The 14,642-nt window shown below is 40.2% G+C and overlaps 1 protein-coding gene across 1 annotated transcript in view; it reads left to right on the top strand.

Annotated features, from left to right (window-relative positions):
* The window catches only part of CNTNAP2 (contactin associated protein 2), a 1,620,276-nt gene that overhangs the window by 1,480,625 nt on the left and 125,009 nt on the right, over positions 1-14,642 (top strand). Inside the window, exon 16 of the mRNA XM_039524081.1 lies at positions 6,094-6,264. Coding sequence (XP_039380015.1) covers positions 6,094-6,264 — 171 coding nt within the window. The remainder of the gene's footprint in view (positions 1-6,093; positions 6,265-14,642) is intronic.

The following is a 14,642-nucleotide window of genomic DNA, read 5'->3' on the forward strand; positions in this document are numbered from 1 at the left end:
ATCAAAGTGCCAGCAGCACATCTCCTTCCCCAAGTCCTTACTACATCGTTTATTAACCAGCAGTCAGCTGAATTTGGATTAAAGCATCCATCCCACACCACTTTTCCCTAAATGTAAATCCCAATCCCCAGTTTCCTCAGCCCTCCTCTACTGCTCACTCAAAAAGGTAGGCCTTGAAGCAAGCCTGTAGGGTCAACAGGCCTAAGCTATTAGAGGGGAGGGAGGGAGAGAATATTCCAAAGAAATGTATGTCTGCCGTGTATTTATATACTTACTGAGTTACTTAGGTTGTAAGCTCTTTGGGACACAGTCTGTCTTCATGTACAATGCCTAGCACCACTGGGGTCTTGGTCCATGACTGGGGCATCTAGATACCACGACAATACACATACACAATAATAAATACGTGTAGACAGTGGAATTGTGCTAAAGATTTCTTTAGGCAACTCCTTTTTTGATCATGAAATGATTCCCAAGGATCACTACAGGTGGTGAGCAGAACAAAATAAATTCTGCTATACCTTTGGGGTTTTTTGCGAGATAGATGTAGTTTTCCTTTCCTTCCCTGAACCCCATTTCTAAACTGTGCCATGATGTGTGTGCCATGATTCTGATGTGCTAGCATCTTTCTCTCTTTTCCAGAGTATCATATTAATAGTGAGATTTGAAAGCACCTCTCTCAAGTTGTAGGTTTCCCCTTTCAGACTACATTCTTTTTATCCACTCTGACTCCATTAAATGTGCATAGGCTTCCTGTGGAGAACCAAATCAGAGTTTCAAACAATGTTAAAAGCCTTTCCTGATGACTGACCTCATGATTCTTCACTAAAGCAGACAGAGTTCAATAACTTGACTCATGATTTTACTGCCATGAAATGCAGATGGACATGTTGATAATATATAGAAGCAAGTAAACTGAAACTGAATAAAACAAAAAAGCTAATCAGGGGGATTAATATTATTAATTATTTGCATTGCAGTAACACTTAGGAGCAACAGTCTTGACCAAGGACCCTATCATTTTAGGTGCTACACAATTACAGAACAAAAAAAGACAGACCCTGCCCCAGAGAACTTACAAGCATTACCACAAAAATTGTGATACCCTCCTCCCCAATCACCTAATAGAATATGCTCAGAAAGAAGCAAAACTTATGTAAAGAACTGATTCATGGAAAATGAGAACTACAATGTGGAAAATCTAAACCATCACAGATTTAACTTGGGTCACCCAACTTTTTGCAAGGTGCCTGCATTTACAGTATGTATACTGTTGTTAGGTTTCTATAAAATTTTAAATAAACCTTGTAAAATAATCTCTATATGAAACATCAGTTTGCTCTGAAAAAATTGCATTGCAGTAATTGTTCGTTAATAAATATTTTAGTTATTATAGTTGTATTGCAGTATGGGCCCCAGTGAGGGATCAGCGGACCATGCTACGCACACATGCACATATATATAAATATAAAAATACAGTCTCTGTAACAAAGAGCTTATGCACTAGTCAATGGGGCAACTTAAATGCTTAACGTTAAACACATGCTTAAGTGTGTTGCTGGATTGGAGATAAGGCTCTAAGGACCTTGTATGATTGCGTGCTAAGAGTTCTTTGAGATATATATAAGAGCTAGATTTTTTATTATTATTATTTATTAAAGGGACTGATCCAGCTCCCATTTAAGTCAATGGGAGCTGGACTGGGCCACAGTTATGTTGAAAATATACCTGAAGCCGTAAACAGATGTCTCCCTTCCCAGGTCCACGCAGTTTCTTTGCTCTCATTTATGCATGCAGTTGTTTTCATGTGAGTGTTGATGTGGGGTCGCTTGCGGGTTAATATAGAGCTGAACCCCAAAATATGTTTTATGTATACATTTTCTGAGGCGGTGTTTTGGAGTGTCAGGGGGAGCAGACAGTTCCAGCACACTGCCCAATAGTCACAAGACATTAAAGCTGAACGAATCAACAGTCAAACAATGCATCATCTTAGGGTAGGTCTATACTTACCTGCCGGGTCAACGCGTAATGTTCGACTGCTTGGAGTTCGAACTATCGCGTCTAATCTAGACGCGATAGTTCGAACTCCGAACGCGCTCCCGTCGACTCCGGAACTCCACCACCGTGAACGGCGGTGGCAGAGTCGACAGGGGAGCCGCGGACGTCGATCCCGCGGCGTCTGGATGGGTAAGTAACTCGAACTAAGGTAGTTCGACTTCAGCTACGCTATTCACGTAGCTGAAGTCGCGTACCTTAGTTCGACCCCCCACCCTAGTGTAGACCAGGCCTTAGTTGGGCTGGCTGGCTGGCTGGCTGGGAGAAACCAGTCTGAGGCAAAAGGCCTTCCTAGTTCCTGTAGCAAGGGCCTTTCAGCAACATGGAAATTAGGGTCAGGCTCACACAGGGAGGATGGAACTTTGAGAAACAGGAGTTTCTGGGAGAAGGAGAAGGGAAGGGGGCAGAGGGAGACTGACACTCTGGAAGGCAAACTAAGACAAGGCTGAGTCCTAAGAGCTCCTAGACTTGTTAGCAGAATGTAGGTCGGGTTTATTCCGTTCCTGGAACTCAAGAGGGAAGCCCATCTAACTTAGCTTGTAATGAAAATTAGATGAGTCTATATAGATATGAAGGCTGCTTTTTGCTGTAAAATTATTTTCTCTTGTGCGTTGTTCCAGTTTTTCAATAAACCTACATGTATTTCGACAGCTGTTCATCGCCGTATGGGGATGTCCACAAGAGTTCAGTCACCTACACAGTAATAAGTGGTGGGCATGGGGGGATGTTATCCAGGTCCCAGTCAGTGAGTGAGAGAACTGTATTCCAAACAGGCTTAGCACCTGAGGGAATACACTCAGAGAGACCAGAAGGGACAGAAGTGCAAGCAGCTCCACAACCATTACATGAAAATGAAGTTGCATGTGTAATTATCCATTTGGTTCACATAACTCAGGCACTTTTTAAAATGTAGACCTCAGACTAATGAGCATCCATTTCTTGCATAGCCTCTTCCACAATAATAAAATGACTCAAATGTCTGTTGAAATCATAGAAAGTACCTGATCAGGAACTAATCATCTGCCTAAACCTGGTACACAATAATGCCAGCCAGGAGTTACTTTCACTGAAGACCAGCTGGTACAACCAAACTAGTTCTCCAGACAAGTGCTGCTTCTGTTATAAAGGTATTGGCCACCATGCCCAGCCCCTTCTTCTCCCCCCACTACAGCTTTCCCCCCAAATTATTACAATGTTTTAAACCTATTTTCTTTTTAAAAGACACTCATTGTCCATCCTCCATAGGGACTGAAAAAGATGGAAAAAGAAGAGGGACAAGGACTGGAAGAGGGAAAAATGATCTCATGAAATATCCCCAAGTGTATTTAAACCAAAATCCTATTCCAGTTATATTCCATTTAAATTCTGATGGAGTCTCATAAGCACCTCAAATGACAACAAGTCAGAGTCTCAACTATGCTGCACTACCAGTAACTTTAGCTATTAAACATACAGAGCACCAACTACACTAATACTCAGCCAGTGCTAACAAGTGAAACGGCAATGTTAAATATGTAATGACCATTCCTCTTTGAGTGCTGGTCCCTATGTGTATTCCACTGTGGATACACATATGCTTCATGAGCCTGGAGCCGGAGAATTTTGAAAGCAGCATCTGTTGGTCTATACATGCGCCCTTGCTCACCTCCTGACTCCAACCAAGGAGATAAAGGGAAGGACAGACCAACTTCCTCTCTAGTTCCTTCTCACCGCTGCATCATCTGAGTTAGAAACTGGCTTAATTCCCTTATATGTGACTAGAGAGAGAGAGAGTTTTAGAAGTTTTTTAGAATTTAAAGTTTTATCTAATAGTTTGTATCTTTTAGCTGGTTAGTTAGTTAGCCTCTCCAGCCTGGGAAGCCCCCCGCCCATACCCCATTTTGGGTACTGGGCTACACCCAGGACTCCAGGCTTCATAATTTGTTCTTCCTGTCCATGCTTCTTCTCAGTCAGTGACAACCACCAATACTGCTTCAGGGAAGCCCACATCATGGCAAGGCACAGTATCTGCTGAGGGAAGAGTGGAACTTCATATTAGGAAGCACCATGAGGCCGCAATTGGACCTAGACTAGGAGACCTCCTATACATTGGCCTGACTTTTGATAAATGCAAAGTAAAGCACATTGGAAAATATAACCCCAACTATACATATAAAATGATGGAGTCTAAATTAGCTATTACCATTCAAGAAAGAGATCTTGGAGTCATTGTGGATAGTTCTCTCAAAACATCCACTCAATGTGCAGCGGCAGTCAAAAAAGCCAGCAGAAGGTTGGGCATCATTAAGAAAAGGATAGATAGTAAGACAGAAGCTATCATATTGCCTCTATATTAATCCATGATACTCCCACATCTTGAATACTGTGTGCAGATCTGGTCGCCCCATCTCAAAAAAGATATACTGGAATTGGAAAAGGTTCAGAAAAGGGCAACAAAAATTATTAGGGGTATGGAATGGCTTCCATATGAGGAGAGATTAAGAAGACTGGGACTTTTCAGTTTGGAAAAGAGTCAACTAAGGGGGGATATGATAGAGGTCTATAAAATCATGACTGGTGTGGAGAAAGTAAATAAGGAAGTGTTATTTATTCCTTCTCATAACACAACTACTGGGGGTCACCAAATGAAATTAATAGGCAGCAGGTTTAAAACAAACAAAGGGAAGTATTTCTTCACACAATGTACAGTCAACCTGTGGAACTCTTTGCCTGAGGATGTTGTGAAGGCCATGACTATAACAGGATTCAAAAAAGAACTAGATAAGTTCATGGAGGATAGGTCCGTCAATTGCTATTAGCCAGGATGGACAGGGATGGTGTCCCTAGCCTCTGTTCTCCAGAAGCTGGGAGTGGGCAACAGGGGATGGATCACTTGATGGTTACCTGTTCTATTCATTCCCTCTAGGGTACCTGGCATTGGCCACTGTTGGAAGACAGGATACTGAGCTAGATGGACCTTTGATATGACCCAGTATGGCCGTTCTTATGTTATGTTCTTATGACTTAACAAAGAGCACCTTCTGCCACAAGGTCCGACTCAGGCATGAGGGAGTCTATCCCCACAGATCCCTTGGCATCATCTTGTTGGGAAAGCAGGGAATGGTAGTGGAGGGAACGCATAGTTCAAGTGGTCTATCCATGGAAGAAGTAGAGTGTTGTCCTGTGAGTGATGATACAGGGCTCCTCTTGAGCAGTGCATACTGCACTTTGTTTGTTAGGGAGGACGGGAGGGAATACCCCATAGAGCGAAAATATTATCCAACCATATCAAATAAATGAATCCCAGCTGTAATCTTCAGTTTCAATTACTGTATTTTTTATCTTAAAACAAAAAGAAAAATATAAATATAGCTAGATGGATGCAATTATGTGTGCATAAGTTTGAAAGCAGCCAAGTTATACATGCAGTAATGTGTGCATGCACATGAGCAAGGCCAGGCAGGCATATGACTGGCTATTTGCATATACACCATGGCCCTGATGTCCCATGAAATAAATTGGATTACTGACATTCTTAACGTTAAGCATGTATTTAGTTGCTTTGTTGGATTGGGGCCATGTACATGAACACATACATACACCTCTACCCCGATATAACGTCCTCGGGAGCCAAAAAATCTTACTGCGTTATAGGTGAAACTGCATTATATTGAACTTGCTTTGATCCACCGGAGTGTCCAACCCCATCCTCCTGGAGCGCTGCTTTACTGTGTTATATCTGAATTCATGTTATATCGGGTCGCATTATATCGGGGTAGAGGTGTATATTTTGATAGTATCTCATGGGGTAGGAGCTTGAAAATGTCCTCACAATGTCCTCAAAATGTCATCTAACTTTTGAAATCTAGCAAACTAGCTATTAAAAAAAAAGTGTAACAAGGCAGAATTGGAATGATTTCTCTTTTTTGCATACAGAGATCACTGTAACATGCTTCGACATTAGAAACTTTAGCTTCTGTTCTTGCTTTGGTTACACAAGTAAATGATAGCTTGGAAGGAGCACTGAAAGACATAATTTTGTCGCTCACATCTCCACAGGGAATTACTGGAACGCTGCGTCTTTCATTACTCCATCGTCCTACCTTCACTTCTCCACGTTCCAAGGGGAAACCAGTGCAGACATCTCTTTCTACTTCAAAACATCAGCACCTGATGGAGTGTTTCTTGAGAATTTGGGGAATACAGACTTCATCAAACTTGAGCTGAAATGTGAGTATATTCTCTCCACTACTTTTACTGAGAACCAAAACCAAAAAGTGATGAGATTTAAGAAACCTCCATCATTCAACACATAGCTCAGTAAAAGCTGTTTATGACGTAGGATGAAGTCCAAGTCCACCTTTTCACTATATTTGTAAATTACCTTAGCAGGGAAAAACCCTGGAAATACAATCATCTTGTTTATCATGGAGACATGGAGTCATAGCAGGAGGAACAAAAATACTGACCTATATTACCTAAATCTTAAGCCTTTTAAAATTACATGCCTAATTTAGTTATTTTAGTTGAAGAGTGTGTGTGTAGTATACCATAGTTGCTCTATATGAGAAAAAAGTATCACAAGACGCTTTTAATCAACAATTTCAAATAACCAAAGATATCAAGGCATACGTGAAATGTTTAAATGCTGAAAAATCTGGAGTAACCAAATCTTTATGCCCACATGGGTTATGACTAATCATTGATAAAATCTCTGATCTGAAAAAGAGGCCATGACAGTTTGACATGCTGCAAGATAAAGTTAACATTTTATCTTAAGAAATATGGGGCAGATTTTCAAAAGTCGGGCTGGTGAGTCTAAGGAGGTTAGTAGGTGGGAACAAAGATGGCATTAAGCCTCCTTTTCTCTCCCTCAATGCAGTTGAGTACTAAGTAATTTGTCAGTGGTCAGAGGGTAAATCAGTGGCAGAACCAGAATCCTGATTCCCAAGTCTGTCTGCTTTTGCCTAGATAACATTCCTTCCTACAGCCTAACTCTTCTATCACATCACTTATTAGGATAGTATCTTTTTAACAGTTATTAATTTCATAGCTTCTTCCTCCAAAGACATCTTAACATGGAACCCTACCATATCAATGAGTTTTGCCCACTACACTTTAGAGTGCCAGATGCTTATGCAAACAAGGCTTGCTTTTCCCATCCCTTTATCTTTTTGAGCTGGATGGGGAAACTTGTGCAACCTTCACTGTATTTATTTTTTATGTTTTTTCACGGTATTTTTGATTTTCCTACCAGAAAGCCACTGTGTTGAAAAATCAACCCCTTCAGCGAAAATGCTGCATTAGCCACGTGTCAAATGATGCATAGGACACTGAAGGAGCTCTTCATCCCCAGGACCTCTAAAAAATTATGAAAAGTAACTGAAAAAAATCTGAGCTCCTCAGGGAAATTTCTGACACATAGGCTTTCCAGCATCATTAACCAATTCTCCTCCAGCCCAATAAAATGTGATTGTAACAAACAGATCAAGAAATGTCTGAGGGAGGTGTACACACCATTCCTTTAAAGATAAGACTGCATCTGAGATATGCGTAATACAGAAAAGACTTAACTTTCAAACAAGGAAACTTAGCTCCACTCCAACTAGCCTGGTTAGTGGTAAGATAGAGGCTGCTCTATGTGGCTCTACCAAGATGTCAGTGGCAGTCATTGATCAGCTAGACATAGGGACAAGCTGGCCTCACTACGTTATACCAACCTAAGACACTGGGGTGATCTTCCCTGGGCTTGATATACCAACTTCAGGGCCATTTTATGCCAGCACTGCGGCATAAAGCAGAAAAAGCACATTTCAAGATGCACAACTTGGCAAAACATTAGCATAGCTCTTCCTAACTCTGATTCAGTCTGTGATGGGCCAACACAGCAGATGGCAAACAGTTTCTAGCCATACCACTAGCTAACTCACCACAGGTTACTCTCATTTCAATCTAATTTGTGTAGACTGCTGGAAATCCAGCTGCTTTATTGTGTGCTGATATTTTTACAAAAATAAACACTTCCAGTACTAAATAGCACAGTCAAGTCCTGGTCTACGACTGAGGCCCATAGGAGTTATGGTAATATAAATAATAATGTACCAGATATCCTTAACACACTGAATATTTTCTCCTGTATTTCTTTTTGTAGTTTGTAGTTTCCTGCTATTTGAGATTTTTTTTAGGTTAAAGTCAACAAATTTGAATGTAAAACCTCCTGTTTCAGTTGGGAGTTAGCATCAAGGTTCCTGTCTGAGAGTGTTTACTTCATTCCTCAAAGCATCTGTGGAGATGTGCACCCACCCATGTATTTTGTTTTCTGTCTTAATAAAGGAAAGAATAATTGGGCCCAGGGCAAATTAAGAGAAGACAAGCTTCTGTTGTCTAGTCATGATGTGAAGATGAGTGAACTTGGTTTCCTGCATGTCTGGATTTGATTACATGCGAACAGATGTGAGCTGAAAGTATCTCCTGATGAAGATAGGGTGTGAGAATCTTGACTAGGGGCTTAGTCTAAGCACCAGGTTTAGAATATATCATTTTCTTAGAATCATGCATTCTCAAATAGTCTCAGTGTTGACTAAGCCCTTCATCCTTCTTAGGTAGAATGAGTACATCTACCACTACATTTGGCACTAATTGGAGCTTTTGCTGTCAGTCTCATCTGATGGGCCAAGGACTTTATTTACATATAGACCAAATTAGCTCTTAAATGACTGACAAAAAACAGCTGAGATTCATTATAGGGAAATTTTGCTTTGTAGCTGTCTGTGCTGCAGGGTGGATAATTTTTTAAAAAAAAATAAAGAGGAAAAAATATGTAGTTTAACGCAATATTTTTATTTACAAATTTGCTAGCTCTTTACTTTCTTCCCATTTTTACACTCTTAAATGGCTCAAGTAGCTATTGTCTCTTTAGTTTAGTTTTCCAGTTGTTAACAGAATTTCAGATATTACACAGAGATTTTTCTGTGAAGAAGTTTCACACTTAGAATGTTCATCTATGCTTAAAATGGCAATACCAAGACTTCATTAACATATTTACTGTAAGAATAGCACTATTCAAATACTACATCGATAGAAAATACCCTGAACTCTATTTGCAACCAGTATCACCTTCCAATATATTAAACTTTGACAAGTCAAAAAAGTTGAAATGTCCCAGCCAAGCTACACTCCTCCATCAGGACTTGCAGCCTGAAATCAATGGCACCATGCTCCTAAGTCACTTAGGTACTTCAGAAAATCCCACCATTCGGAACCTAACATTGGGCCTATGTGTAGAAATAGGACATAGTCACTTTGTTAATTAAAGTCTAAATAACTTTTCATTGTTTACATTGAAGCAATTTTGTTTTGAAGTAACAAAAGATTTTTGTCACTAAAAAAAAGCTTTCAATAAAAATAGGAACTTTTTAATAAAAATAAAATGTTAACTGCAAACACTGCAAACATTTACACACATATTTAACTTAATTGAGGTCAGTGGAACTACTCATGGGAGTAAAATTAGTTATCTGCTTAACTGTTTGTTGGATCGGGGATTTAATTTTGTTTATTTGTTTTTGCTGCTAGTAATTTCTGTAAAATTCAAATAACATCCTATTAGTAGTGATTATTTTAAAAAATAGTTATTTATAAAGTAACAACAGTACAAATTTTTAGATAAATTTTACAAAGCCTCAACCTCATTTAAATATTTTTAAATCAGGTCATTTAAAGCATGATGAAAATTAATTATTTAAATCATCTTTACTTAAATCTCTCCATCCTGCCTTCCTGGACATGTTTTGAGGACAAACAGAATGAATGTTTATTCTCCAGAGCATTCACCTTTTACCAGTTTATCTGAACAGGGACCATTACATTAGCTGGGGGGGTCACTTTCTGCAGTCCAAAATTGTCCATAATCACACTCCATACCTGGGCACTCATGATACCGGTGATCTGGGGGCCGATATGAAAAGCAACCCTCCACGTCTAGCCAAGTTAATGCCAACCCTGAGCCTTTGTCCAGTCTGGGAACTCAGAAGCTGGGGTTTCCCAACAGGAGCCAGTCCAGGGTTTGGTGGCCTGCTGGGCCCCTTGGAGGCTGACACTTCCAAGACAATGCTGTCCAATTGCTGATCCCCCTGGTTGGGTTTCCCTTGAGTCAAGGACCGCCCCTTACCCCCGGGCAGTTGCTAGTGTGACATCACCAAAGCCGTTTCAGTGGCTAGATAATTTTTAGCCTGGTAGCATGAGCTCCATAAGTCAAACCTCTCATCCCGGGCTCAGAAACTCACTGTGTAGCTGTACCCCGTATGACCTTAGACAAGTCACTTCACCCCTCTGTGTTTCTGTTTCCCTACCCATAAAATAGGGATCCCTCTGTGTACCTTCCTTGGGAAAGTGCTTTGATTAAAAATTGCTATGTGAGCTAAACTTGTGTTAAAAATATATTATAAAAATATATAAACCTCTTTGAAAAGCCTCTTTTCTACAAAAGCACCTAGCGTAACATACGTAATTAATAAATAACAATTATAATAAATAACAATTCCTTTGGGGGTATTGTATAGCCTGTGCCAAGCAAGGTAACGCAAACATTTCCAACTTTCATTTAAATTTAATATTTTCATTTCCTGAAGCAACATTAAATTCCATCTAGAATGAGCCACTATATAGGACTTTTAACAAAAATTATTTCTTTAAGCAAAGGGCTTTTATGAAACAATAATAACAAGAAACCCGCCCTATATTGATTCCCCACACATATGCTCTCCAATTATGAGTAAAGCCACTGTATTAAAATTCTGCTTCTTCTCCACTTGAACTACTGTGTAATTATTGCCTTCTCAGAACATTTATTTTTGCTTAAAGTGCTCGTCTGCCAGTGGAAAGGTCATGGAGAATTAGAATGTACCCACACGCAGTCAGATGGGTGAGGAGCCTGTCCCTCCCAGGCCATCATACACACTCCATTTGTGGTCACTCAAAATTGCAGGCAGTCCCTGTGTTCTGTGGAGTGCTGGAACTCCTTTCTTGGCAGTTGCGAATTTCCCCAAAGACACAGGAAGAAGACAGAGCCATGCTGCAGCCTGCTCATACACACAGGAAAGCTCAGGGAGGGAGCATGACTCTGCACCACTTCTACTTAGGACTCTGCATTAAGGGTACAATCAAACCCATAGTGTATATGGTAGGGTGCATTACTAGAAGTGGGACACAGGAAATATAATGGCTCTCTGACCAATCAAAAAAGCTATATCTGGAAAGAAAAATGGTGCCATCTAATGGTAATTCGTTATTTCTTGGTGCAGCTTCCTAGCCCTTGCAGAGTGGCAGGCAGTGAGTGGCCAAAGCTGATAGTACTATTGTTAAAATAATGCAGCTGTAACTGCACACTTCAGGAAATGACTCCACACAGCACTCCATTCCATTAGTTCCCTATATACTAAGAAACAACAAGAAAGGGGGCTTTTATCTGAGCTCTGTACAAAGCAGGCAGCCTGGAAGCACTAACAGATATACCAGGAATGGGGGAAAAGAGGATATTGGTGCTTAAAGAAAGCTTATATGTGAAAGAAAGCTTAGAATCAAATGAAGTAAAAATCATAAATTAATCAAACTGTACCACAGAATCTCTAAGAAGAAGACTATAGCGGTAGGGATATATTACCAACCACCTGACCAGGATGGTGATAGTGACTGTGAAATGCTCAGGGAGATCAGAGAGGTTATTAAAATAAATAACTCAGTAATGATAATGGGGGATTTCAATTATCCCCATATTGACTAAGTACGTGTCACCTCAGGACAGGATGCAGAAATAATGTTTCTTGACACCTTAAATGACTGCTTCTTGGAGACACTGGTCCTGGAACCCACCAGAGGAGAGGCAATTCTTGATTTAGTCCTAAGTGGAGCACAGGATCTGGTCCAAGAGGTGAATATAGCTGGACTGCTTGGTAATAGTGACCATAATATGATAAAAGTTAACATCCCTGTGGCAGGAAAAACACCACAATGGTCCAACACTGTAGCATTTAATTTCAGAAAGGGGAATTACACAAAAATTAGGAGGTTAGTTAAATAGAAATTAAAGGGTACAGTGCCAAAAGTGAAATCTCTGTAAGCTGCGTGGAAACTTTTTAAAGACACCACAATAGAGGCTCAACTTAAATGTATAACCCAAATTAAAAAACATAATAAGAGAACCAAAAAAGAGCCACCGTGGCTAAACAAGAAAGTAAAAAAAGCAGTCAGAGGCAAAAAGGCATCCCTTAAAAAGTGGAAGTTAAATCCTAATGAGGAAAATAGAAAGTTAGCATAAACACTGGCAAATGAAGTGTAAAAATACAATTAGGAAGGCCAAAAAAGAATTTGAGGAACAGTTAGCCAAAGACTCAAAAAGTAATAGCAAATTTTTTTTTAAGTACATCAGAAGCAGGAAGCCTGCTAAACAACCAGTGGGGCCACTGGACGATCAAGGTGCTAAAGGAGCACTCAAGGACGATAAGGCCATTGCGGAGAAACTAAATGGATTCTTTGTATCAGTCTTCATGGCTGAGGATATGAGGGAGATTCCCAAACCTGAGCCATTCTTTTTTTAGGTGACAGATCTGAGGAATTGTCCCAGATTGAGGTATCTTTAGAGGAGGTTTTGGAACAAATTGATAAATTAAACAGCGGAAAGTCACCAGGACCAGATGATATTCACCCAAGAGTTCTGAAGGAACTCAAATGTGAAATTGCAGAACTACTAACTGTAGTCTGTAACCTATCATTTAAATCAGCTTCTGTACCAGATGACTGGAGGATAGCTAATGCGACACCAATTTTTAAAAAGCTCTCCAGAGGTGATCCTGGCAATTACAGGCCTGTAAGTCTGACTTTAGTACCAGGCAAATTGGTTGAAACTATAATAAAGAACAATATTGTCAGACATACAGATGAACATAAGTTGTTAAGGAAGAGTCAACATGGTTTTACTAAAGGGAAATAATGCCTCACTAACCTACTAGAATTCTCTGAGGGGGTCAACAAGCATGTGGACCAAGGGGATCCAGTAGATAAGTGTACTTAGATTTTCAGAAAGCCTTTGACAAGGTCCCTCACCAAAGGGCTTTTACACAAAGTAAGCTGTCATGGGATAAGGGGGAAGGTGCTCTCATTTAAAAGATAGAAAACAAAGGGTAGGTATAAATGGTCCGTATTCAGAATGGCGAGAGGTAAATAGTGGTGTCCCCCAAGGGTCTGTTTTGGGACCAGTACAATTCAACATATTCATAAATGATCTGAAAAAGGGGTAAACAGTGAGGTGGCAAAATTTGCAGATGATACAAATTTACTAAAGATAGTTAAGACCCAGGCAGACTGCGAAGAGCTACAAAAGGATCTCTCAGAACTGTGTGACTGGGCAACAAAATGGCAGATGAAATTTAAAGTTGATAAATGCAAAGTAATGCACATTGGAAAGCATAATCCCAATTATACCACTCAAGAAAGAGATCTTGGAGTCATTGTGAATAATTATCTGAAAACATCCACTCAGTGTGCAGCAGCAGTCAAAAAAGTGAACAGAATGCTGGGAATAATTAAGAACCTATTAAGATAATAGGACAGAAAATATCATGTTGCCTCTATATAAATCCATGGTTTGCCCACACCTTGAATACTGTGTGCAGATGTGGTCGCCCCATCTCAAAAAAGCTATATTGGAATTGGAAAAGGTTCAGAAAAGAGCGCAACAAAAATTATTAGGAGTATGGAACAGCTTCCGTATGAGGAGAAATTAATAAGACTGGGACTTTTCAGCTTCGAAAAGAGACGGCTAAAGGGGGATATGATTGAGGTCTATAATATCATGACTAGTATAGAGCAAGTAGATAAGGAAGTGTTGTTTACTGCTTCTCATAACACAAGAACTGGGGTCACCAAATGAAATTAATTGGCAGCAGATTTAAAACAAATAAAAGGAAGTGTTTCTTCACACGACACACAATCAGGCTGTGGAAGTCCTTGCCACAGGATGTTGTGAAGGCCAAGACCATAACAAGGTTCAAAAAAGAACTAGATAAATTCATGGAGGATAGGTCCATCAATGACTATTACCCAGGATGGGCATGAATGGTGTCCCTAGCCTCTGTTTGCCAGAAGCTGGGAATGAGCGATAGGGAATGATGATTACCTGTTCTGTTCATTCTCTCTGGGATACCTGGCACTGGCCACTGTCAGAAAACAGTCTACTGGGCTAAATGGACCCTTGGTCTGATCCAGTAGGGTCGTTCTTATGTGCTAATGCAGTGCATCTGGGCGGATTAAATTTCACACTGCAGATTAATCAGCGGCGGTGGGTGAATAGTATAATGTCATTTAACTGTATGCTGCACCCTTCTTATAGACACAGAATTCCTTAATGGGACATGGAGAGGGATAGTCAAAAGAAGGCGAGAGATGGAAAATCTATTCTTATGATTTCTTTGCTGGAACTGACTCCTCCCCCCAGGTTGTTAAGTCTGTCCACAGTCTACGGGTCCTTTTGACTCCTCAGTATTAATGAAGACTCAAATATCTATAGCAGGGGTCAGCAACCTTTCAGAAGTCGTGTGCCAAATCTTCATTTA

The sequence above is a fragment of the Mauremys reevesii genome, linkage group 2, assembly GCF_016161935.1.
Source record: "Mauremys reevesii isolate NIE-2019 linkage group 2, ASM1616193v1, whole genome shotgun sequence".
Taxonomy (NCBI): domain Eukaryota; kingdom Metazoa; phylum Chordata; order Testudines; family Geoemydidae; genus Mauremys; species Mauremys reevesii.